Below are 26722 nucleotides of genomic sequence, written 5' to 3' on the forward strand. Positions count from 1 at the left end.
CAACGATGCCGTCACAGCAGCTGTGAAACAGTGGGTCACTTCTGCTGGTGCAGATTTTTATGAGCGTGATGTGTAGGCTCTTGTTCATTGCTGGCAAAAATGTAAAGCTAATGATGGTGAAAAACAATGTTCTGTAACTGAGAATTTACTCTGTCAAACAGTGTTGTTGTTCTTTTTGTACCTGTTGTAGTTTCCATGGAAATAAGTAGGAGGCATTACCTTTGGAGCAACCTACATACCTTAGGGTTGACTTCCACTAACAGTTTTTCATGACAGCTAATTTCTACAGTGTCTGAGAAACTCATGGCTGCTGGAAGGGAGTTTGTGAGAGAAACAAGGTCTTACTGCAGTAAGATTCTGGGGCTGAAATCTATTCGTCCAGGAAAATGCAACTGGTTACGATTGCAAGGGAATCACTGACGCCTTTTTAAACAGCTCAGTAGTTGGCATGCACATCACCAGAAAAAAAACAGAAGTTAATGAATAAATTATTCCTCTTTACTTAAAGAGAAATAGAAGTTAAAGCTCTATTGGGATGTTTTAAAAGGGTTAAGAAATTGTTTCAACAAGAGCTAGGGGAAGTTCTTCAACATTTGGAAATTGATCATAGAACCGTAACATGCCATAGAACCATAGAATGGTTTGGGTTGGAAGGGATCCTTAAGATCATCCAGTTCCACCCCCCTGCTACAGGCAGGGAGGGACACCTCGTGCTACACCAGGTTGCTCAATATCCTGAGTTGGATTTGCCTTCCAACCAGAGAACAGGTGCCTGGGAGGTACGAAACGTAACACTCTCTTCAACAGGTTAACCAATAGTACTGTAATAAAATACAACAAATGTTATTACTGCTTTTAAACAGTACATGGAACAGCATGGCTTTGTGCTTATGCGCTTTGAAAGATGACTGAGGAGCTTGCATCCTTTCTTGCTGGTTATAAGGTAGGGGTAGAATACACAGCTCTGAACATCACAAACCTACGTCACCAGCAATTTTCAAACATAACAGGGGGAAGATATTTTGATTCCAATTAAAACAAGAACCACCATGTTTCAAAAGAATTACTTTAAATGAAGTTTTATTTGTTTTGAAGCCACAGTCCAGAGATAAGGGCTCTGGACCACTCTGTTGCTGCTAAGGACAGCCTTGGTTCATCCACATAGACAAAGGAAAATCCAACTTGGGATATTGAACAACCTGGTGTAGAGGTAGGTATCCCTGCTATAGCAGGGAATTGGAACTGGGTGATCTTAAGGGTCCCTTCCAAACCAAACCATTCTGTGGTTCTATAATTAGAACTGCATTCCTTCACTGCTCAAAATCAACAAATACATTAGAGGGATATTAAAGAGTTAACAGGTAGTGCTCCATGCTTCACAGCTTCACTGTCTCAGCAAGTTTCTAGTAACACCTAATTAACAAGTCTCTGATGAGCTGTTTCTTAGAGAGCTCAGCCTTGGTGCTCCATGCAAACCTTGGTCAACTCGCCAGCCGTGCAGCCACGCCACCCTGCTGCCCCTGGATGAGAGAATGCTGTGTTTCTTATGGACAGCTCGGAGAGGTCATTCACAGCCCCCCTGCTCAATAAAAAAGTTTATTTACTAAACTTGGGAGCATTTAGTACAAAGCAAAACACAGCAAGCTACATCAAAGCCTCCCTATTATCACTCCCTAGTGAACTGTGAAAATATAAATTCAAAGCTGACAAGCTAGTTAGACTTTTAACTAAAATCTGACTGCAATTAACTTTAACCATGCCACTCTGCTACTGTACTTCTGGCACCAACTTTGAGAAGTGGCCCAAATTCTTCAGAGGAACAGAAAGACCATTTATCTACTACATTTATTCAGGGCAAACCTCCTTCGTGTCAAGCAGGGAATGTAGCGTTGCTGATGGAGACTGGCAGTGATAAAGGAGCCAGTATGATTTTCAAATGAGTAGCATGCCCTGCTTTCCCAAAAGCTGGAGAAAAGTGAATAATATGCCCTCCTAAATAACAACTGGGTACCAATTCTGAGACACACACACAGTGGGAAAAGGTGCCTATAAATTACTGGGCATATAAAGCTACTGCTTTAACAAGGCTTCCTGCTTGGATCTCCTACAGAAATGGATTTTTACTTGTAAAGGTTGATTTAGGAAAGTGATTCAGAAAGAGGGAGAGAGAAGAATCATCTATGTATAATAATGTTAAGAAATGACATTCATTTACAGAATAATTGGTGCTCCTGGGGTCCCTCCCAAGGCTCCTTGAAGTCCTATGCACACTCTCTGTACTGATTCATTTTCACAGTACCAAACCAGAGCCCGACACAAATGTAACTCATTACCTAAGGCTCCATATAGAAATGAAAATAGCACCTATCTTTTATGTATTTGCAATACATAAATCAAGAGCTGTACCCAAAGCACAATCCATTCCAAATATTTATATTTAGTGGAGGCTTTAAATCTGGAGGCCAAAATCATCATATTCAATGGAGAGAGGTGACCCTCAAATGCACAGGTCATACCTTAAGTGAGTTAAATGGCTCTTCACTGGTGCTGTGCTCTTCTCCTGATTCTTAGATGTTGCATCACTAAGTTTAACCTCTCAGCTAGGATTAATCTCCCTCCTCTTTAGGCCTCCAGCTTAACTCTGAAACAACTGGAGAACACAGTCTTGACTCCATCATTATCTGCAAATCTCCACAGCAACAAGATAACTTGAAGGACAAAACAAGAAAGCTAAGTGGGTACCTCTCAAATGACAACCTGAAGATGATTGTGTGTCAGGACCCTGAAGTGGTATTAAACACCACAGCTCTCCCTTCTTTTCTTTCAAGGACTTCAGACCCAGGAAAACAGAATTCTCCTACCAGAATGACAATACAGGTTCCAGAGGAACTGGATACTGATTAGGACAAAACAGTTTTGCAGCTTATAGTTCAAAATTCTGAGCCATAAAAAGGAAAACTTCCTGGAAACTTAAGTACAAAAAGTACTTCTGAGATGCTATGGCAGAGTTCTAATATTCTGTTACCTGACATTAGCTCCAGATGTATTTTCCTCGCTTCCAACCCTGCAGTCTCCCCCAGAATGCTGCCAGTTCCCATCCCTTCAGCCATCCTTCCCCCTCTCTTTCTTTCAGGAATATCACCTGTATCTTTCCAGACTTTGTCCCACAGTGGCCTGGCTCAGTGCTTGTCCAAGAGCTCTGGCAGGTGAATCCTGGTGAATCTTGCTGCAGCAGCTGAAGATGTCAGCAGATCCAGCTGTCTGCACACCACTTTGCTGAAGGTTACTGTCATCACCATACAGCAAAATCAGCATAGAGCATCTACCTATAAATTAGTCATTCCAATGCAAAGCCACCCTGCTGACAGGCTATAAGCCAAAGTGCCATGTTGTGTACTAGAATGGATAAGGTACACGTATGCAATTCTTCTTCAGCTGACTCTGCAGAAGGAAACATGTCTAGGAACAGAAAATCTTACAGCCCCATAGATATACCTAAGCCCTTCTGTCCTTGGGTGAAGAGCATTCAGTTCTAATACAAGAAAGAATGAAGGTTCAAAATCAAACTGTAATTCTAGACTGAACAATATTTGCAACAGACCTGCAAGGCTTCCGTGTTGTATGTTTTAAATATTACCAAACGAGTGGAGGTGCCACACTTTTGAGGTACAAAAGACATTTGGGACTCTATAAACCATGCAGTGAGTTCTGCATCCAGAGACAGCTCTGCGGGTAAAAGCGAGGGGACAGCATCACCACTAGACTGGAAGATTCCCAGAAAGCAAGCACAAACCAGGACTGGGCACGAAGCCCTTTATTGTTATCAGTGTTTTTGTAAAGTCAGTTGCCAGGAGTGACAAACCTCTGTTTTCTAGTAGCAAGTGTTAAAAATCAGAACACCCAGACTTTTGTTGCTGAAGAGCAAGGGCTATACTGATGGGCGTCTCTTGGAGACACCCATTTCCCTACGACAATGGAGGAAAAAGGAACAGGCCATATTTTCTGCCTTTGGATGCGATCCATCGCAGTTGCTACACACAGCATTCCTTTGCCATTTGGTAACTGAGAAACACTAGGCTTATTAAAAAGGAGGAAAAAAATCTCTGCGGTGCTTTGGTTGGTAAGCACTGGTCAGAGGAGGTCTGCTGTAATGAATGGATGTCAGAGAATCAGCAGCCCAAGTGATACATTAAGTACTAGCTGTCAAAACAAGGGCTGCTACTTCACTTTACCAGAAGCAACCATTTATACAAACACTCCTGCAGGTAGATACCTCTTCACTTCTTGCTTGACCTCAGCTTTCCAAGATGCACAGACCTGCAGGGTTACATACCCTCACCCTCAGATGTGTACATAATGTGGTGCTCTGGAGCACTTCTCCCTCCCATCCTGGTTTTATGTAAGCAGCCTTGCTTTTGCAGGGATTTCAGAAAAGCTGGAGACAGTCACGCTTCAGGAATCTCTCGAAGTTTAATTAAGTAACGATGTCCTAAAACCACAACACAGCTTCACTAGGCACTGTGGCTGTAAAGTTCAAAAGGTAAACAGGCAAGCACATACACTACACTTCAAAAGGCTCTACTGGTTCTCCAGAAATAGCCACCAGCAGAAAGTGAACGTGTGTGATACGCTCTGCACTTCAACATTCTTACTTATCATCTAAATATTTCAATGCACTTCATGAAGAAGTGCATGCTTAACATGAATTAGACTAATACCACCTACATGGCATACATGAATCATCCCTAGATTCAGGGATTGTGCAACAGGGATGCAGAGAAGTGACTTGACCCAAGGCTGCACAGCATGTGGGTGGAAGCAAAGCAAAGAGCCCTGACTGCAAGCTCACTGTGCCTCACCTGAATCACATTCCTGGGATCCACTGCAGGGTGATGTCCTCTATAGACAAATCACATGCTTAAATCCATCTTGGCATGAAAATGCCAAGGGTCTAGGAGAGAGGCATTTAGAAACAGAGATTAATAGAAGGCTTAACGAAGCATAAGTTAAAATGGGGACAACCTGCCTTCCAACTTGTTAGTGTGCAAGTCACAACAAAAAGCTTCCTTTTCCACTTGCCTGCTGACGTATAGGATTACACAATTTTCTCTCATCACCTTGAAGTTTGGCCGAGCATTCTCCCTGCTTTTAAGATGAAATGTAAATGAATGCCTAAGCTCCCAGCATTAGCACAGTCACAGATAGTAAGTGGCTGAAATTAGGTCACTTTGACCAATGCTGTATCACTTCCCACAGAACATTCATTCTTCAGTTCAGGAGAAACATTTTTCGACAGAAGCAAACTTGAGAACTGCATAACCTGACATTCACGTGTTTCATTATATCACTGCCCCAGATACAAGCTGAGCAGCACCACAAGGTTTATATAAGCAAACTATTACGGTGGTCTTCATGGAACAATCTGAATTTTGAACCGATGCCATTACTGCAAAGACTGATAACACAGAAAAGGAAAGTACTTAGAAAGCTCTGTAACCCACTGGACTAAATGTGTTGTTTACTGATCAAGGACCCAATTCTGGGACAAGCTGAGTCACAAAGATTTGAAGCCCTCAGACAATTCAAAGATTGTTGGAGGAAATAGCTTTCATTTGACCACGACAAGCAGCGAGTGGCATACAGACTTAACAGCTCCTGATATACTACACATGAAATATAAGAAATACATGAAACGTTGCACATGGCACTGGTGAGACCACAGCTTGAATGCTGTGCTCAGTTTTGGGTTACTTACTGCAAGGAGGAAGCTGGGTTGCTTTTGTGCAACAAAGGTGGTGAAGGGACCAGAAAACAAGATGTATGAAGAGCAACTGAGAGCACTGGAGTTATTTAGTTGGAAAAAGGAGGCTTAGGGGAAACCTCATTGCTCCCTACAACCACCAGAAGAAATGCTGCAGCAAGGAGGGTGTTGGTGTTGGAAGTGGTGGAGTTCTCATCCCTGGAGGTATCGAAGAGATGTGTGGACCAGGAGACATGGTTTAGTGATGGGACTTGGTTGGATTTTCATCTTGAAGGTCTTTTCCAACCTAAGTGATTCCATTCAGATTAGTGAGACATCAAACAAATACACATACACAAAGGATTACCTGGAATAACACATTCCTAGAATTAGATGACTTTTTTCGCATCAGCTGTTTTTCCTCCATTAGGGGACATATTGGTCTTATTAATAACAATAATTCTAAAAATGCAGCACCTCCAAGAAATCTGAAAATAAAAACAACGTTCCTAATTCCTATTTCTACTTGAAAATATTTGCTGTAAAATATGAAAGTTGCCTATTTTAAATGAACATAAACTTTTTTTTTTTTTTTTCCCCAAAGAAAATGATCTTATTTTTGCAAACTGGAAAGCATTTCCTAATTAGCATTAGCCTCTGACTAAGCCAATGTGCAAGAGGAGCTTTTTCTTCTTCCTGGCTACAGAAATTTCTTTGTAAAAACTACTGAGAATAAATAATTTTCTTTCAACTACTGAAGAACTAAGTGACATTTAAATTCTTCAACACTCTGGAAAATAGGATTTTAGGGCAGACAGGATTTTTGATCTTCCCTTCACACAGGTGACACAGGATCCAGTTAGCCTGAGTTCGATTCTGCTGTCAACACGTTCCAGGATTCGAAGGAAATCAGATCATGATGAGAACAGAGATGACTTAAGAAGAGAGCAAAACAGAAATAATTACCTCAGAAATAAGCATCTCAGAGACAGACGTACTTCCCATGCACTGGACTCTCTATCATCTGTGGGGTCTAATCATAACTGGCCTCGTCCATTACACAGGAGCTCAGAGCTCAGTATAAGGGACATCCAACTAAGTATTATGCCTACCTTCAGCTGAGTTAAGTGACAGATGGTCACAAAACAGACTTCATGAGCCTTGATGCAGGCTGGATGGGGCCCTGGGCAGCCTGGGCTGGTATGAAATGTGGAGGTTGGTGGCCCTGCCTGTGGCAGGAGGTTGGGGCTTCGTGATCCTTGAGGTCCCTTCCAACTCTGGCCATTCTGTGATTCTACACACAAGGATTTCCTACCAGCAGGTTTACACTCATCTGTGCAGAACTTTCTGCAGGTCCCTCACAGACTGTGCAACAAAATTCCACAGGAGCTAATTACCATAACCAGCAACATTTTCTGCTCCAAAGCCAGAGCACACTTCATCTTGTCTTCACTATTCCCCACCGGGTTCATATTACTTAGGAGTCCACCAAATCAAAATGCTTGGATGTACAACCCATTTCCCTCACAGAGAGGAAGAACAAACCACACACAAAAGACAGATGTCACATCACTTAAGCCAGTGTAAGGAAGAGTTCAAAGTTATGTGCCAAGAAACATTGGAATCTGTACAGTACGGTACTCAATCATTTTCCAGCTGAGCAAAACTCAGGTTTGCTTGAGCTCCCCTCAATCTTTATTCTGTAGCTTACTTCAGCTGCTTGACCCTTGCTTCCTTGCTTCTCCTCTGTATGCCCCCTCCCTGTGACCATTCCAGGCCAGGCTGGATGGGGCTGTGAGCAACCTGGTCTGGAGGGAGGTGTCCCTACCTGTAGCAGGGGGTTGGAACTGGGTGATCTTAAGGGTTCCTTCCAACCCAAGCCATTCTATGATTCCTCTCAGCAATAACATGACTTAGTATTCAAAGCTGGGCAGCACTCATCCTTAGTACCAAATGCTACTTTCTTCCCAAAAAGCATTTTGGAACAACACAACAAGCCATCAGCAAGATGCTGGTAATTGACATCATTTTAAAGCTAATGATAAAGCAAACAGAAGTTGGAAGATACTTACTATCCCACTGCACCATCTTCTCCATCACATTGTTTTCTTAATTTCTAGATATGCATTCATTAGTAGATAACCTAATTAGCAATACTAGTCAGCTGGTCACATCTGCCTTTCAATATGGCAGCAGCACAACAATTCAAAGGAAAACACTGGAACTGATGACAGCTTGCAAAGTCAGAATATAGGGAAAAGAAACCACAGATAAGCGATTTCTTCACCTTGCCCTATTATTTTGACAAAACTAAAATAAGTCCAAATTGACAACATTTTAAAACTAATCAGGCAGTTGAGACAGGTCAGAGAGGAGGAATTATCCACTCACAAAGCTGCCCGGAAGAAGAAAATATTTTTCCAGATTGGAAAGCAAAAAAAGCTCATTAGAGAAGTCAAAATACTGGATTAGAAGTGGAAAAGCTCATTTCCTTGATTTCACATACATTCTCAGGTTGAATAATCTATTTTGCTCCAACTTCTGATCCATTTATGCCATCTGAACCAACCCAGCAGTTCCATGATGGGTTTTGTGACCCAAAAATCAGAAGAAACCCTCACTGAGAGGTCAGACACCTGTTTATAATTAAAGTCAGAAAAAATAAGACCACGTTATGGAAATCCATTCCTTCTGCATGCTGCCTGTGGATGATAAGATAATTCTTTTTTCTGCTTTCCAATGGAGAATACATACTGCTATTTTCCTATCATTTGCTCTGTTGCTATACTCCCATAGGATCCCAATCACTCAGGAACAAGCTCCTTTGTGCCAAGGTCCGTTGTCTTGGCTCTGTGCTATGGCAGCAGAAGGAAAGAGCACACAACATACTCTCGCACCAGGACATCAAGGAAAGGAGGGCAGACAGCAGCCTGCAAAATCAACTCGCTGTCAAGAACTTGCCCACCTGCCTTTCAAATCAACAGGAAGCCACCTGCTTAGTTCACACTTCCATCCACAAATCCTGTTGTGATAGGATCAAAAAAGGGTACTTTTCCTTGTTTTGAACTACGGCACTGGAATTTTTATTTTATTGTTATTTTTTAAAGAAAGCTCTTTGATCAGATAAATATTTTTAAAAAGAAAAACACAACAAAGTCATCCTACAAAAGCGCAGGCCCACGACAAGGGCTGTTTGGAAGGAAGAGATTACTCATGATGGAAATAAAGTTGACTTCATTCCCCAGTACCTGTGCTCACATTCTTAGGCACTAGTGTGCTACTTGCTCAAAGTTGGTTCAAAAAAACCAACCAAACTTCCAAGCAAACCAAGAAACCCAAGGCAAAGCGCAACAGCGTGGCAAGGATTTCTTTTGTGCACCCAGTTAAGCAGCTGTGCCTTTTCCAACAGCATTTCATGGTTCCTTATACAACCCTATTCATGCACCCCATGTAGAAGAGGGATTCCAGATCTCATTTGTATGCTACTTCATGTAGAGCTGGATTCTTCCTCTCCCCTCTCCCACCTTCATCCTTTAAAAAAAAAAAAATAAACAAAAAAAACCATCAAATGTACAACTCACAGTGGAGAAATCCACTGAAAGACCATTTTTCCAGGACAAGGTGTTATATTCCATCCAGATGGCTTCACACCTACCCAACCTGGTTCGGACAATATGAAATCTGCCACCAACAAAGGCTTCTCCATGCATTTCCCCAGTTATTTCTCCAGGCTCAATTATGGATGTGAGCTACATCCATATAATGTCTGAGGAATCTCATTTTCTTAATTATTATTATTATTTTTTTTTTTTAAGACGTGGAGAGAGGTGATTCACAAAAGAGAAGAACTACAATTTTCACTCTGTTTGGACTTCGCTTCTTAAAAATGTTTACAATCTAAAAACACCCACAATGCAAAAAGCAAGGGCAGCAAAAATACACCTCCAAAAATGCAGTGCAGCTTTCACACAAAGTGTAGTTAAAAAATGACTAAGTTTTCTTGATATATGAATTTGCGGGTAAACCATTTATCAATGACCTGTTTACCTGTGCAGCAGAGTCCCTCAAGCCGAGGGCCATGTCATTCCCCTTTGACTGATTAATTAGCCAATCAAGGGATATTTTTCACTGTGAAGCATGATGGTTTATTCCAGCTAATGCATGGTCTCTAATGGTAACACATTAAAGCCAACTCGGCTGTTTATGCCTATCGAAGTGACCAAAAGGGAAGGAGAGAAGATAAATCAAAAGAGCCTCCCCCAGTTTTGTTTCAGTTCCTAACAACCCCCCCAAGGAACTAATGCTAGAAGCAAGGCTCTCCTCCAATGAAAAGAGAAGAAAAGAAGAAAAAGCACCATTTCTTCCAGACTGGGAGATGTCTCTTTCCTCTCCCTCTCTCTGCTGATATCTCAATGGCACTAATTTATCCTCAGTTGATAAACAAGGTGTTTATAGAATAGGCAACGAGGACACCACACAGGCTAAAGTCATTTTTTACCAGTTCTCCTGGAGCAATCTTGTCTGCATGGAGGAGCATTAACAACATGGCCCCAGTTAACACCTTGAGCCTAATTCAACTTCATTCTGTCTTATACAGTATTACAAGTTACCAACTTAGAATAATGTTTTAAACCCACTTAGAATCACAGAATCACAAGAGATTGGAAAAAACCTCCAAGAGCATCCAGTCTAACCACCCACCTACTACCAGTACTTCCCCACAAACCCACGTCTCTTAGTACAAGAAGTATCATTTCAAGCTACTGTGTGCTGCCAGATGACTTGCTCTACCTGCACCACCTGCATTTAGCCCCTTAGCTGTATTGTCATGCTGTTCTTGTGAGTTTGCCCATGTTTGAAACACAACCAGTGCATGTTAGTGATACAAACCTGTGCTTACTACTTTGAGAATCTGTTTTATTTCCAGGCTGGATGTGACTCTGGGCAGCCTGATCTGGTGTTTGGCGACCCTGCACATAGCAGCAAGGTTGAAACTAGATGATCATTACGGTCCCTTTCAACTCAGGACAGTATGATTCTATTTTGCTGCATTTTTTTGTTTGGCTTTTAAAGGAAATCCTCATCTCTCGCTGTTAAGAATCAGCTAGAGATGCTGATAAGTATGCTGCATAAATATGCAGTAGAGCAAAACTGGAAGACCAAAGAAGCAACTGAAGTATTACAGTAGTATTAAAATTACCATTAGCAAGGGCTTTTTACATTTCATTCACATAGTCAGAAACAGCAATGATAAAAAAACAGAAACAGGTGAACACACAAATCTAATGATACTCCCAAGTATTTTTGCTGCAGAATACAGCAAAGGCACCTACTGAATTCCAGAAAACTAAGCTACTGCAAGCTGGCACTTACAATTCCTTCTGTCATGAAATGCTGTAGCACCAACAAGGCTTGCTCACACGTAGCTCTGAGCTAGGGGCTTGCAACCTTCTCCTAATTAAGCAGGCTCCCGGCGATTCCAAGTCTGTGAACGCACCATTGGGTTGTGCAGACTCTGCCACTCTACTGCTAGCTTTGTTCCACAATCCAAGAAAGAATACAACGTAGCCTTCACAAGAACTGGATAGATCAAGCATGGAGCAGTAGCCATACTCAGAAGAACACAGACAGCTTCTCCGCAGGATACACTGAGAATATAAATTCGGGGATAAATAGCACACACCTCATTATTAGCTCTCTGCTTAGACCAGTAAAGAAAGAGGTGAACATCTCTAGGAATGGTTAGGCTTCACGTATATGTACCATCTTTGGAACAAGTGAATGCTTGGGCACCTGTGTCTCAGCACTACCAAGGGAGCCTGGAGAAGATGCCCAGTAATGCCCATTTCAGTATTTTCCTACCATCTTCCTCCAGAACCCAACGACAGCAATTACATTTTTACTGCAGTTTCTTAAGGAAGCAAATCTTCCACAGTCTCTCTGCCCCGATATTTGTGTACATTACACGCTCTTGTTTCTCAAGCAACATTTTAATCCAACCTAACAGCAGCTCAGCTATTTCAAAGATACTAAAGCACTCAAGTATCTCATGCAGATGGGCAGCTGGACAGAGAAGGCCAATAGATCAGCGTGCACATGGAGAGGGATTTCAGCATGAGCTCATCTCCTTTACACCACAGAACCCAAGCACGGCACAACTGCAGGAAACCAAGCTTCATTACTGGAGCCACACAAAGAATAACTTGTTGGGAGATGTTTTACTTACATCTTTCCCCATTCCAATGGGTCTAAAAGTGTTAAATTCATCTTTTTTCTTGGCATCGCTTACTAAGGAGCTGGGATTTCCCTTAGGGGACTTTTCCACTGCCCTGCTGACATCACTGTGAGGAAGCCTGCTCAAGAGTAAGGTTGTGTCTTCCTTTTTCTAATTGAAGGTTCTCACCCCCATCACCATTCTTGGCTTTTGCCTACCCTGATTACTATCCCTTCCCGTCCTCTGTTCCTCCCTCCCCCTGACCCTCAGATATTTATAGGCAGAGAGGTCACCTTTTTCTGCCTCTCTTCTCAGATGAACGCATCCAGTTCCTCCACTCTCTCCTTCTAGGACTTGCCCTCTAACCCTGTCACCCATTTTACTAAAACCTTTTGGACTCTCTCCAGGTTTTTGATGTCCTCTTTCTGTTCTGCTTCTCGGTTCCAAATCTCTCACGCTAGCTGCAGTCTCCAAAGCAGAACAGTAAAAAGGTGGAGTTAATTTTTAACTGATTTTCCTCTCCTGCAGGTTTTCGTTCCCTGAAAGCACAAAATCAGAGCCTTTTGTCACAGGTAAGAAAATCCAAGAAACTAAAGTTGTCACATGCCCATAAGACACTGCCAAACCCCACCAAGATCAGCATCATGACTGGCATTTTGCAGAAAGTTCAGCTGTAGGGAATTGCATCAATTTACCCGCAGCTCCAGTGGGCCAGTGACAGGGCCTGGCTCTAATGGATTTTCAGTTACATCCCTGAAGATTAGCCAACAAGGTTTTCTGATAAGTGCTGGGAAACGTAAGTCAGTTGAGGAAGTTCTGCAAAATGTGTCAGAAGATAATTTCCTGATTTAAAAAAAAAAAAAAGAAGAAGAAGGCAACAAGGGCAGATAGTTACATTTCTAATGACTAACACGGAAGAAATCACCACGAACTCGAGACTTTCGGGCTGCTCAGATCAGGTTGTTAGAGGGAACTTACGCAGGTTTACATTCAAGCTCCAGAAATTCGGAGGAAGCAGATTACTCATCAAATGGCCTGAGACATGGAAGTGAGATGGATGCAAAACATTCAGTTTTGTACTCATCTCAAATGGAGTTCTTACGAATGTGCCAGCAAATCACAACCAGTCCCCCGGCCCCCAGAGTGAAACCAGTGCCAGAATTATGTTGTTCAGCAACCAAGCTGGGACTGTCTGTAACTCATTCCCAAATCCTCAGTCTCACTCAGGAGTATTTTCTCCAGTGATAAGGCTTCATCAGGAAACACAGCTGGATGGAGGAAGGAAATTCTGAGAAGCAAAAAAAAAAAAAATAGTGGGGGTTCGAGGAAGTTCAACCAGATAGGAACTAATGGAATTTGTTTTTCTGTCTCACCGGCTCCCAGTGTACCTAAGCAAGCGAGAAAACCAGAGGGAAAGTGGGGGCAAAAGAAAAAAATAAGCCTGGCAGATCTCACCCTGCAAAACAGGTCCTCACTGCACGTCCCCAGAGAGCATCATAATTACAATTCAATATTTTCGATCACTTGCTCACCCTGGGAAAAACTACAGACGTTTCCAATTTAATTCCACTCTGAAACCCAGCCATTGTCTTCTTCCCCCATTTTTATTTTTTTTTTAATTTAAAAAAAAAAAAAAAAAAAGGAGTCCCTGTGTAGTTTATTAAGGAAGTTTTAGTTGGACACATGATTTATCAAAATCTTTATAAAGTGTCGTTGTGTGTAACATTCAGGAGAATGAAAGATTGTGCCTAACATGAGTAAGGCCTATCCCGATGCCATTCAAACAGCTTTCACTGGGATCCTGGTTTTATTACTTCTAGAGAAACTCCTTTCAACCCTTTGGGGCAAACAGAATTTCCTTCCATATCCTTTGCGATTCCACTCTTTTGCAATCTTTAGTGTCCTCTCGCCAATTCCCCTTCAGTTTGATAACACAGATAACCCAAATTTCAACATCCTTACTTGCTGCAGCAGTGTCAGTGTGACACAAGAGTAAAGATCCATTCGCCAGATCAGTCACTGGCTACTGAGACAATTAAGAGTGAGCCCGAAATCTGCTTTTCAATTAGGACATCACAAACCAAAGTAGCACAAAATGTCTCCTGCCAAAGACACACAGGTCAAGATCATAAAATGACTGCTAATAAGCATACAGCTAAGACTGAATATGACTAACTGGGACAACATCTCTCAGACATACTTGATCTGCTGAGACACCAGCAGCTCAGAGGGGGGCATGTTTTTGAGAAGGACTTCAGAGAAGGCAGGGTTATTCTGTAGGGTCCTCACCATGTCACTTAGCCTTAAGTCCTTCCATTGGTTTCCACTTGACTGTGGGCACAGATGGAGTTTACTGGGTATCACTTTCTTTTCCCCCTCCTTCTCCTAATCTTTAACAATAGTCTGGTATAACACAAACCAACTGTGTAGCACAGGACCACAGTGCTGAAGTTTCTCATTGCAACACCACTGCCAGCATCTACAGCACTACAAGCCACTGCTGGATGCCAAAAAGCTCAAAGGCTGAAAGTGTAGCATCTCAAAGGAGTGAGAGAAGATCTGCAACTCACAGATGGAAAACTTGGCAATAATGCCACCAGACAATGGAATACAACTTTAATTCTCTCTGTACACTTCAGTGCCCCTGATCCCTATGGAATGGTCGTGGAGTCTCCTTCTCTGGAGATGTTCAAGACCTGCCTGGATGCCGACCTGTGCAACCTGGTTTAGGGAACCTGCTTTGGCAGGGGGTTGGACTCGATGATCTCTGGAGGTCCTTTCCAACCCCTACGATTCTGTGATTCTGTGAATAACAAATGCTCATCCAGCTGAGCCTGTTTTTAGCACAATAATTTCATTATTCCAAGTTGTTCCTTATCTCCCACTCTATAAGGGATCCATTTATGGAATTCTGTTATAAATTTGAATTGGAGGCTTTAAGGGAGAGAAATGGTCAAAATCTAGCCTAGCAAAGTCTGAAGGAACTCGCTTCTGCAACTGCAACTGAACTAGAGAGCTCCAGAGGTCTCCTCCAGTCTGTGATTGTATGAAAAGCAATTCTTGCATGCTTCCATGAAATCATACCCAAGATAGTCCTGATCTCGGTTTGAAATAACTAGAAATCTGGGCAACAGAATTATTATATCTTGGTCAGAAAGTCAAGAGTTGAGAGCTGAGGACAGATCATCCATTCCAAATTTGATTTGGACTGAATGCTTCTCTAATCAAATCTTGGGGGGGGGGGGTGCGGGGGGCAAAACAAGGGGAGAAGAGGGGAAAGAATCTAAATACCTTAGAAGAGGATTTAAAAATACAATGTCATGCTACAGGAACAATTTTTATACATCATCTCGGTTGCACATACAGCATGGAACATGTAATTGGATCTACAGTTCTAGAACCCATGAAGTATGGAAGCTGTCCTCATATTCTCTGAACAGGGACAGCAGTGTACAGCATTTATCAGCTGTCACAGGGGCTGCAATTATAGGGAACCACAACCTACCACAGGCTGAAGGCATACCTCAGGGCTCTGATGGACACCAGAACTCTCCCTACCTTATCTCTGTACAGGAAGAGACAGGAACAACTTGCTTCCAAGAGAATGACAGCACTTTCCTGCTCATGTAGTGCTTTCTCTGCCACATTTAGGCAATAACCAGAGTATAGGGATTTCAAGAACAGAATGCAAACATACACAGGGAACAGCACTGCACATCCTCAAGAGGCAGTTCCATTTCTGCCACCTTAAGGACCAGGCTCTAGAACATAATGGGAAGGGCAGAGAGAGTTCACAGGTGCAATGAAATGGAATTGCTCAGAGCTGGAGGGCCTGAGCAACACATTTTTGTTCTGTGAAAACTCCACAGATCTCTGACCCATGAAGGGAGGGGAAAAAAAAAAAAAAAAAAAAAGCAATTGTGCTCTCCCTGTGGCTGCTTAGCAGCAGACGGTAGCCAGAAGACAACAATGCAGCCCAAATCATATTACCTCCTGCCTACATTTGCATGTGGAAATCTGGCCACTGAACAGGGAACAACCTGTGACTTCTTGCCAGAACCATGAAACGCGAGCTTAGCTTTCAGCAAGGTTAAAAAGGAAATGTGCACAACAGTGGCCATCACCTTCTGCTGGCTATAATACCACTATATTGGTCAAGGAACTTGCACCAACTTGCACACCCTTCACAAGCTGCCACAAATGCACGCACTCAACAACAACAACAGAAAGATGAGGAGCATAAAGAGGAAACAAAATAAACTACTTGGAAAAATATATGAGTGGCTACTGCCTTAGCCATAGCAACTGTCTTCTTCCACTGATTTGCACTAAAACCCTGTTTTTCCTCATTTCATAGTGATTTTACTGCAATGGATCTAAGGCGTATTTTCCCAATCAGCAGTGGTGTCAATTGAGAGAGTTCTGTTGGTGCATATGTACTTACAGCATTTGAGGCCTCTAACAGCTCTCATGAATTTGAAGTGCCAAAATGCTCGTATCAAGACAATAATAAGGTAACACTGGTTCTGTGAACAGAAGTTACAGTGAAGTGACAGAACAATTTTCAAGAGTGCTGCAGAATGAGCAAGGGGATATTTCAGAATGCCATTCTAATTTTCCAGGTGCCATCTTTCCCTCTGGCTGCATGAGACTTCAGAGACCTCTGAATCAACAGTGCAATCCTCACAGCATACTCATCTGTGCTTTTCCAGGTGTTATCTTTTCCAAAAAACACTTCTGGACACATCAGTAGCATCCCAGTGTAAGCCTGTTTTTCATACACTAATCCAGCAGGCCTATCTCTGCAAGGGCAAAGTGCTAACAGATAGAAGAAAAAGAATAGTAGTAAAAACCTTGACCTCATCACAACAAAGTTGGGGAAGTCTTGGCACTAACTGCAAAGACATGATATCACCACAATTCCTACAAATCTTTTTTACATACATTCATAGCCTCTAATGGTTCAGAGCACAGCCCTCCACCTGCAACCTTCACAAAGAAACAAGAGTGATTCTACTTACACAGAAGCCCTTGCTTTTGATAAACGTGTGGTAACCTCATGAACAGAAAATTACATATTCTTGTGTTAAAAAATAAGCAAAGAAACAAAAGAAAGGTGAAGCCTCTTGTTTACCTGTGTCTTCACACTCTTCTGTCGCTTCCCAAAGATGCAGGACAGGTCATCCTCACTGCGCAATGAGAGATCCTTACCTGGAAGGGATAAGGGGGGAAAAAAAGCACAATCTTCTCATCTGGTGATGATAGGCACATTTTGATAACCAGCTGTAACCTACAGACGGAGAGAAATTACTTTTGGAGGTGCAAAAACCAAGAGTAGTATGTTACAGACACTAAATGAAAGCTGCCCACGGCTCACACATACTGCAGGATGTGCACACGTGGGTGGGAAAAGGCTGGTGAGGAGACAACCACAGCCTGCTAGTGAAAATCTGTGGGAAAACATCTGTAACATTAACTTGTTTTCTCCCACCTGACATTGTAATTGGCATAGCAAAATGAGGGAAGCAACCTGTTCTACTCTAATGGGAAAGGAGAGTTGTATTCTCCTGCACACAAGAAAGTAGAAGGTGAAACTGAATATCTTGAGACCTTAAAGAGAATTTCCTATTTCTGTCTGAATTCAGGGATTACACCCTTATACTGAAAAAAATTCCCCATCTTTACTCTCTTAATCTCATATTAATGTAGATTTCCCAGATGCAAGTGTGGCAGTTAGGACTATGAGCAGTGCCTGTGCTCCTCTAGCAGCAAGGCTACAGAACAGCACCAGGAACTTTTGATGGCTGCTGCTCCCTTCTCCTGCTTTTGTGTAAGCTTGTCTTGTTTAGTCTGAAAGGAAACAGGATCGGACTTCAACAACAAGGGCCACAACAACATCAACCTTTTTCAAATAACTTCTCCTCTTTCCCTGAAAAGGAGGAATTTCCCTGTTTTAGACCACTGAGGGTACAGTCAAACAAGGGCCTACCTTATTTAAGCACTGCAGCCAAACAAATAAGGGCTATTGTTAATATAAAAGCCTTGCTATGTGTTTTACAGGCTCTGAAGACGCTTCTTTTTTTCCTCTATATTTAGCAAAAGGTTAAATCCAAATCAAAATAAATCCTCTTTGCAACTACCTCAAGCAGGCCATGGTCTCTGTACTTGGAGACCTGAACTACTTTAATTGTTTAATGTCATAAAGTGGCATGGTCATGTTAGAACACTTGACTTCCAGGCTGAATTCTTTCAACACACAAAAAAATTTCCAATATCAGAATTTGGCCTCCATTCAGAAGTCAATTACCTGTTTTAGCAGAGGCATTTGTTAACAAAAAAACATCATATACAGAGCTTTAAGTTTAATAAATTAGCCATTAGTGGAAACTGAGCCTAGCCATACAGTGAACCACATCTATACACACGGGTGTGTGAAAGGGGAACACTACCAACAGAGAACTACAGCAAGTGATTGAACAGTGGCCAGGAGCAGAAGACAAGTTTGGCTGAAATCACGTCATCGCTCTAACACAGAAAGAAGCTACCAAACCCCACAAGCTTTTCGTACAAGATTTTCTGGCCTCCAATCGCTGTCCTAATTTACCCAATAAAGTATATAATAGATCTAAGAGGGCTTTCCTCTTCCTGCGTTCAGGTTTTAATCTGATCACTGATCTTATCCACATGATCTCTTAGCAAGGGTTACTGCAGATTGCAGAGGATAGTGCAGCACAGATAACGCAGTTACTTGGCCACCACCTTTGCCTCTCGGTCCAGCCCTCCTCCCATAAACACAGCTGAGAATATTCATTGTTCCTTAGTCAGCTGATGGCTCCTACAGATAGGAATTGATTTATTCAGCAATATCACCCTACAGCCATCTAGAAAAGTCCAACAGAAAGAGGAATAGTATACTCCAGGATGCTGCAAGGGGTATTTCTAAACCATCATTCTACTTGTTGTATATGGACTACAGAAGGGAACTGATCAGTTGGACCTGTTTTACACATCTTGGCTACAGATTAAGACATAAAATTTCTCTTACCTTTTGCAAACTTCATATAGTGGACACGCTTCCTAGAGGATTTTGATTTTTCCTCAAGATTAAATGTCTTCTTCTGATTAGTCACTGAGGATTCTTAAAGAGAAAAAAATGCAGGTTCAAACCCTACTAGAAAAACATTAACAACCAAATTCAAACAACACTGTATTTAACTTTCTCTTTCAAAAAAACTTATCACTGAAGGAAGCACAGTAACCTCTCTCAGAGACATGTTAGTGCCTGACTTTTTGCCACATCCCCTTCCATTCCCATTTCCAATCTAGTGTAATTTGAATAGGCAGATAGAGGTACTGCAGATCAAAGGCAAAGACTAATTTAACACCATTTCTATGGTAAGAAGAGACTAGTAGATCAGGGTCAACTGTTGACTATTACAAAATATTTCCAGTCCTAGAGTCTGAGAAAGCACTAAGAAACTGGAAAAAATAAAACACTGAATCTAAATGGACAAAAATGGACACAGACCCACAAAAAAGAAACATAGCACCAAACAGGCTTTTCAACCCTACTTAATGTGCCTTGATACTGCCATGTAAGGAAATCAAACAGCAGCAGACCTTTTTCATCCCTAAGGCCAGCAAAAGCTGCCACATGTGTATTGTTTAATTCTGCTAGCTTTCAGAAGAGGGGCTGCATCTAAACTACCCACTGGGAATGGTCTCTGGGGTCAGTTCCAAATTCATTAGGAGCTGTTTAAAACAGAGTGTTGGCTTGCACAGGTCAAAAGCATGTGAAGAATTAGTCTAACTATTTAACAGTGCAAAGTTCCTGTGCCTGAGAGGTTATCCTGCTGCTACAGACACACTCTTTGTATCCACAGAGCATGTTAATTTACAGAACTACCTCGGGAGGAGGTAACCTGCAATCCTGTAACAACCACTTTATTGGTGCTGTCCTGAAGGGAAATAGGCACTGCAGGATTCCATGCTCCATCACTACAGAAAAGGCTACTCAAGGTGAGGTGGTTTTTTTTTCTGCCAGTGGCAACTGGGATGGGTAGATAAATCAACCCATACCCCGAGGGTCACGTTGAGTCATTGTTTTCATACCATCCTACCCCTGACAGCTCTGCAGCCCAAGCTTTTCTGACACTGGAATTTCAGCACTTCATGGTTTGCTTAGTAATGCCACCTGATGATAGATTCATTGACCTAAAAATGAAACCCACAGCTTGCAGTGGGAGAGTTTACTACCAGAAGGCAGCCTCAGATCTATTCTTGAATTTACACATAAACATTAATGAGAGAAGTAAAGACTGGAAAACTCAATTTCAAACAGAATTCACAGTCAATTTGAAAATCCTCTATAAAAGGCTCTATGGGGAAAGTGGGTATGACAACTAAGATATCCTGACTATAGACGAGGCATTTTGAGTCTGCTCTCTGATTCACTTGTACTAAAAGGAACATTATGCACCAAAGGATTTCCATAGGAGCTTCCTCCAGCACTTCATCCTTACAGCAGAAGGGGCAGCAGCACCGCCTTGTGCCTTCCAGAAGGAATTTCACTACTGAACTTAAAAACGTGCTGGCACTGACAACAGAGTAGGTACATCCCCGTGTCCTTCTGTGCTTTACAAAGCAATTTAGTCACAGTAATAAAATCGTGGCATTTCTAGAGCAAATCTCATACAGATGAATATTCCAGAGCACAACAGACATGGCCTGCACGCTTACTCTACTGATGGGAAAGGGAGTCAGCCATCATCACTCAGTAATTCTTGGCTCTTTCGTTGGGTTAAGAACTCCTTCCTCACTGGGCGCTCAGTTAGAAAAAGAAGAAAGCTGAAACTATGTAGATAAAGGGTATTTGAATGTTGGCATACTAACCACCAAAGAGCCCTTCCCTCCCAGCGTCTAATTGCAATCCAGCTCTGGCAACTATACCAGTTATTTAAGAACAATGAAGGTTTTCAGCTGACTTTTAATGCAATTTGAAACTGGATGATGGCCAGCAATGTAACATTTGATCCTGAAGCACAGCTGCGGGCAGAGTTATCTGGATGAGTTTTGCCAGCTTAAACAATTGCCAAAAAAACAAGTTTCTGAGCAATGTTTACAGTCTGCAAATCACCAAATGTGACTCTGACCAGGACTTTTCAACTTGTACCCAAGTTTGTGCTCAGTGATTGAAATCTCGTGTCCAAGAAGACCAAGGAAAAACAGCAGTAGAACAGAGAGAAACATGGTTTGGGGACCGTTTTGCATTGGTACAGATGACCCATGGTACACAGCACAGAATTAGGAACAAGACAGCCTTGCTCAATGAACCTGCCTCTCTGCTGACTCACTGTGTCCCTGGGCAAGTCATTTCAGCTCTCTGCTCATCAGTTTGCAGGTTTCCCACCAGTTACACCTAAATGATCTTCTCATGTCTCAAGTTGGAACTTGGGTAAGATTTAGATACAAAGGAAGACAGGAACTTTTGGAATTTCCCTCTGATACTCTGTTCTAATCTCTCGAGGACTTCCACTACAGCAGCTAGCCCTGTGGCCTTAGACCAGTGTACAAGGACAACTTACACAGCAATTAAAATTTTAGAGCATTAGGTTCAGGATTTTCACCTTCATTCTCAAGGATTAGAAACCAAGTTTAAGCCTTTTTAACTGATCTTCCCTCTCTTCATCTTACCTTTCCTCTCGTGGAACTCCTGTACACAAATGCTATTAAGCATGCAGCACGTGGACAGGCTGCTGCATCCAAACAGAATCCCTTGGTTTAACATCACTCCACAGAGTTGCTCAGATGTATGATCAGTTTGAGACAGGCCAGTCCAAAGGAGAGATGAGACAGCTGCCTGAATTCCTTCTGTAAGCTCACACCTGCCAGCTTAGCACTGCTTCATTTCTAGAAGCCAAGGTCTAACTGTACAAAGCTTTTCAAAATTAAAGCAACTTGCTAAATAACCCTTTGGGGAAAGTTATGTATTTTTCCCATTTGCTTGCTCTATATTAAGGCTACAAAAATCACATCATATGACACTCAAAACAGAAATGCATAACTCTGAGTTAAAAGCTGAGAAGCAGCTCTTTGAAGACAGGAAAAGTGGGTATTTAAGAAACCACCAGAGCATGGAAGCCAGATTGACAGTTAATTAGCAAATGAAGACACTGCAATGGTGGATGATTCTGCTGTGAACCTTCTGGCTCTGGTTACTTTACAAAGAAACAAAGGCTGGTGTAGTGCATCCCAGCAAAAGGTTCCTCCATATTGTAGCCTTGGGTAAAATACCCAAGTTTTATGCTTTCTTTCCCCATCAAAAAGTCTTTAACTGTGGTTAAACCAATGAGATCTACACATCCAAAGTTGAGCACGGCCACGGATAGCAGCACGTCCTTCAATTCCCATTGATTTGGGGAGAGGAGGAGGAGAAGCTGTGTGCCTCAGCGTGGATACTATTAGTAGCTCAAAGGATTGGGCCTCAGCTACCCTTATAAGACAGATCATGGAAACTCTGCTAAGCTTCCAGCACCTGACTGAGCAAAGCATGAACCTACCTGTTTCGCCCTGTCCATGGCAATCATTCAGTTCAGCCAGGAGCTGGTTGAAGTCATCCTGATGAGCAATCCAGTTGTCCTGTAAATATCACCCACATGAATACAAAGCAACAGTTTTCAGACGGAACAGAAGTTTCACTAAAGCAGGCATTAAAAAAAACAATGCTTTCCAAGAAGTAACTTAATTACATAGACTGGATTCTTGGTGGGAGGGACCCCCTGAAGCTCCACAGGTGGCAAATACTAACAACAGCTTGCTATAGTTACTCAAAAGTGCAGAACTGATAAGGGTTGTGTTTGTAAGCTTTTAAACAATGCTGAGGTGCTGTTGGCTCCGCATGTCCCAGACTGCATGAGATGTTTTCAACAGTAGGCAGGAAATACTAGTGTGATTTTCCAGCAGTTACTTAAGTTGTTGATTCTGAGACAAGCACCTTTTTAGAAGCACATTCTGCTCTCCCCACATGTACCTGAACTCTAGTCAGCAAGGTGACTGCATCAGGAAGAGGGAAAGAAGACATAAAACTAGGCTAGGTGGAAGATATATGGAGGAAGCAAGTATTTCGTAGAACGGCCTGGGTTGCAAAGGCCCACAATGCTCATCCAGCTCCAACCTCCTGCTGTGTGCAGGGTTGCCAACCAGCAGCCCAGGCTGCCCAGAGCCACATCCAGCCTGGCCTTGAATGCCTGCAGGGATGGGGCATCCACAGCCTCCTTGTGCAACCTGTTCCAGTGATTTAGAGCAAAAACTCTCTGAACAGCTCTGATAATTCACTGTAACTTTCCCAAACAGATATTTATTCCCCAACCGCTGAACAGAGCCTAAATAAATTTTAGGTCAAGAGTCTCTGCAGAGAAGTTCACATAGGTGCATGCTGCCACTAGGTGTGACAACAGATTTCACTAACTTCCCATTACAAAAATCATGCCTTACCTAAAAAAGAAGCCACATCTCCTTACCTGGGTTTAGCACTCACCTCATACTTGATGGATGCTCCTAACCCCAGCATGTTGTTTTTCACCTGGACCTTGATATGTTCTGTATTTCCTTGCTCCTGAGCTCCAAGACCCTAATGAGGATTGAAGAATAAAAACATAAGGGTTTTCCAGCAGTGACTAAGCAACTAGAGCTACTGTACTGAAGACATTTTGCAATGAAATATAGCAAGAAACCACAAGTTACTATTTATTTGCTTGCCTGCAACTGAATTCATTCACAGGCATCAGCATACATGAGATATTAAGTATTTTTAATTTACTACTTAAGCCTCCAGCAAAATACCATAAACACTAAAATAACATCATTAAGCAGTAGGTGATTAATCAGGAAGCCACCTGACATTCCTAGGCAAGTCCAAAGTGTTTACAATTTTAAAACAAGACACTACATAAAAAGAACATGCCTGTCATCAAAACCACCTCCGCCATTGCGAAGGCAGTTGTGTAACAGCTACAAGACAGCTGCCTCACGGAACTTAAAAAGCAGAATTAATTTATATTAAAGTGGGTGAGAGGAAGTGGAAGGATCAGACTGGAGCTAGCAGGTCATTAGGAACTTTTTCCATCCTGTGTACACTCGTAATTTGGTGAAGATATTGGAGCAAACAAATGTTGGTTTTGTCTATCCTAAATAAATGCAAGCATTCCGACCTGGGAAACAATCTCCAGACCCAGTATTATCTTTCTTAATTGTACAACCAGGAAAAAAAACAAAAGATGAGGCAGTTATTCCTGCTATCTGCTTTTCTCTCATCAAGATATAACAAATATACACGCATGGGTCTGATGGAATGGTGGAATGAGGTCCTGTGGATAAAGCATGTACCTATGCAGTATGTGAAGCAACAAGTAATGTTTGAATAAGGCTGCTGCTGTCACAGATCCTGCAGTCTTTTTTAGTCAGAGGGGTAGAAGACTCACCCTGAAGCTTCTGCTAACAAAAAAGTATGGAAACAAGCAGAGCACTTGGCTACACATCTCACCCTGACCCAATTCCAATACAACTAATAACAGGACTAACATAATCAGCTTAATTTCAGAGCGCAGACGGGCTTTTACCCCTTACCTCGATCAAGCTATGGCTCCATTTGTCTGAGTTTGCAGCAGAACAGGGTCATAAATCCCTCTAGTACAACTATAAGTGTTGTAGAAGAAGATTTAGTAGCTCATGCAGGAAACTTACTGTCAAAAAGGTGGGGGGGAATGACAGAGAACACCACAAGGCCCTCCTTCCATACCCTGACACAATGTGTTCATATCAGTAAAGGCATTAACTATGTTGAGAGGAACTGGCAGCCTGAATAATAATCAGTACTCTTTCTACTCTGGCTCGTATACCTATTTTAGTCTTGCACACAAAACAGCCACGCATACAAGCTGATGTAACAGTGCTCAGTCCCACACTTTGTTAACAATTCATTCTAATGCCTACAGACAGGCAGGCAGAAGCCAAATCTATACTATGTCAGCTACGCTGCTAACTGAGGCAACAGCAGTAAGCTACACTGAGAAATTCGAGGGTAGCCTTATTTTTTCTCACTCTTAATTTTTAATACATTCACAGTATGGAAAACAGCCCTAATTTTGTTCATTTTAAAAGGGAGCGGAGGAGATGTAGAAGAAGAATTAAATAAACAGCATGGGAGAGGTTCTGCATGTTTGTTTCACTAAACGTGCTTCATTCACAGGCCCAAATCTCAGCTTTGCTGAGGCACCTTTGTGGAAGTTAAACTGCTTTTAAGTGGCAGCAGAAATATCTGCAGCTGTCTACGCTGACCTGGAGATTATTCTTAGCATCAGCAACCAGTCACCTCACACCACAGGTACACGCTGGATCTGGGAGGGAATACAGCTCATGTAACATTGCATTTTGTACAAAGATCAGAAGTAACCTTTAAAAACACATGAAGGACTACAGCAGAACTTGTTCCTTCTTTCACCAGTAGAAACAGCCAGGGAGAGAACTGAGGGCATGAAAGCAACTTAAAGCCTTCTCTAAAATTACCTGATTTAACATTATCTTGTCAAAGAGAGGGGAGAACTCTTTATAAGGGCAGATAATGGCAGGACAAGGGGAAATGGTTTTAAGTTGAAGGAGGGAAGATTTAGGTTGGATGTCAGGGGAAAGTTCTCTACAGAGAGAGTGTTGAGGTGCTGGAACAGCTGCCCACAGAGGCTGTGGATGCCCCGTCCATCCCCGGAGGTGTTCAAGGCCAGGTTGGATGGGGCCCTGGGCAGCTTGATCTGTTATTAGATATGGAGGTTGTGGCCTGCAGCAGGGGGGTTGGAGTTTGATGATCCTTGGAGATCACTTCCAACCTAAACCATTCTGTAGTTCTATGAGAAAAGCTGATTCTATAAGAGAAGTAAGACAGGCATAAGCTAGCAAATATCTTTGTAAGAAATTATAGAAGTCTAACATTGCTCAGATTCTCTGTGTTCTTAGCAGGCTTACGAGAATAAACTAAATAAGAATCATAGAATGGCCTGTGTTGAAAGGGACTACAATGATCTTCAAGTTTCAACCCCCCTGTCATGGACAGGGTCACCAACCACCAGACCAGGCTGCCCAGAGCCACATCCAGCCTGGTACACCAGAATACCACAGCTGTTTTAAACACTGGGACCAACATCACCCCAGTAGCCCTCTACCCCTTATCATTTTTGTTTCCTTTCTTAAAAAAATGTTTAGTTCAGGAACAACAGACACAACCCTTCAGCCACAGAGCTCTCCTGACCATACCTTTCCTTTGGACCAGCCCATCTTTTCCAGCATCTTCTGTCCAAATTTAGATTCATCTTTACTCCAAGCACTGTTTCGTGGATCCACAGACCACTTTTGTCTTCTACGGGCTAAGACAGAAAGGAAAAAAAAAAAATCAAATGGGCTCCACAGTGTTCCAAGAATTTAGTCAACTCAAGAAAAGCCTTCAATCCAAAGAAACAACTTATGCCACACCAATCATACATTTCTGGAGTTTAATTTTACTGAATGAGATACTAAAAAAAAAAACTCCAGTGAAAGCTTTTAATACAAAGAATGCCTAAATAAAACATCATAGATTCATACCATAGAATAGTTCGGGTTCGAGGGACCCCTAAAGATCACCCAGTTCCAACCCCCTGCTATAGGCAGAGGCACCTCCTTCTAGCCCAGGTTGCTCACAGCCTCATTCAGCCTGGCCTGGAATGCTTCCAGGAAGGGGGCAT

The 26722-nt window shown here is 42.3% G+C and overlaps 1 protein-coding gene across 1 annotated transcript in view; it reads right to left on the reverse strand.

The window, feature by feature from the left end:
- The window catches only part of PINX1 (PIN2 (TERF1) interacting telomerase inhibitor 1), a gene marked incomplete at both ends in the record, with an annotated part of 58349 nt that overhangs the window by 28297 nt on the left and 3330 nt on the right, over positions 1-26722 (reverse strand). The window contains 5 exons of the mRNA XM_079550405.1: positions 17089-17165; positions 19000-19092; positions 22514-22592; positions 23491-23583; positions 26256-26365. Of these exons, the coding sequence (XP_079406531.1) occupies positions 17089-17165; positions 19000-19092; positions 22514-22592; positions 23491-23583; positions 26256-26365 (452 nt within the window). The remainder of the gene's footprint in view (positions 1-17088; positions 17166-18999; positions 19093-22513; positions 22593-23490; positions 23584-26255; positions 26366-26722) is intronic.

Source organism: Tetrao urogallus (assembly GCF_951394365.1).
Source record: "Tetrao urogallus genome assembly, chromosome: 2".
Classification (NCBI taxonomy): Eukaryota; Metazoa; Chordata; class Aves; order Galliformes; family Phasianidae; genus Tetrao; species Tetrao urogallus.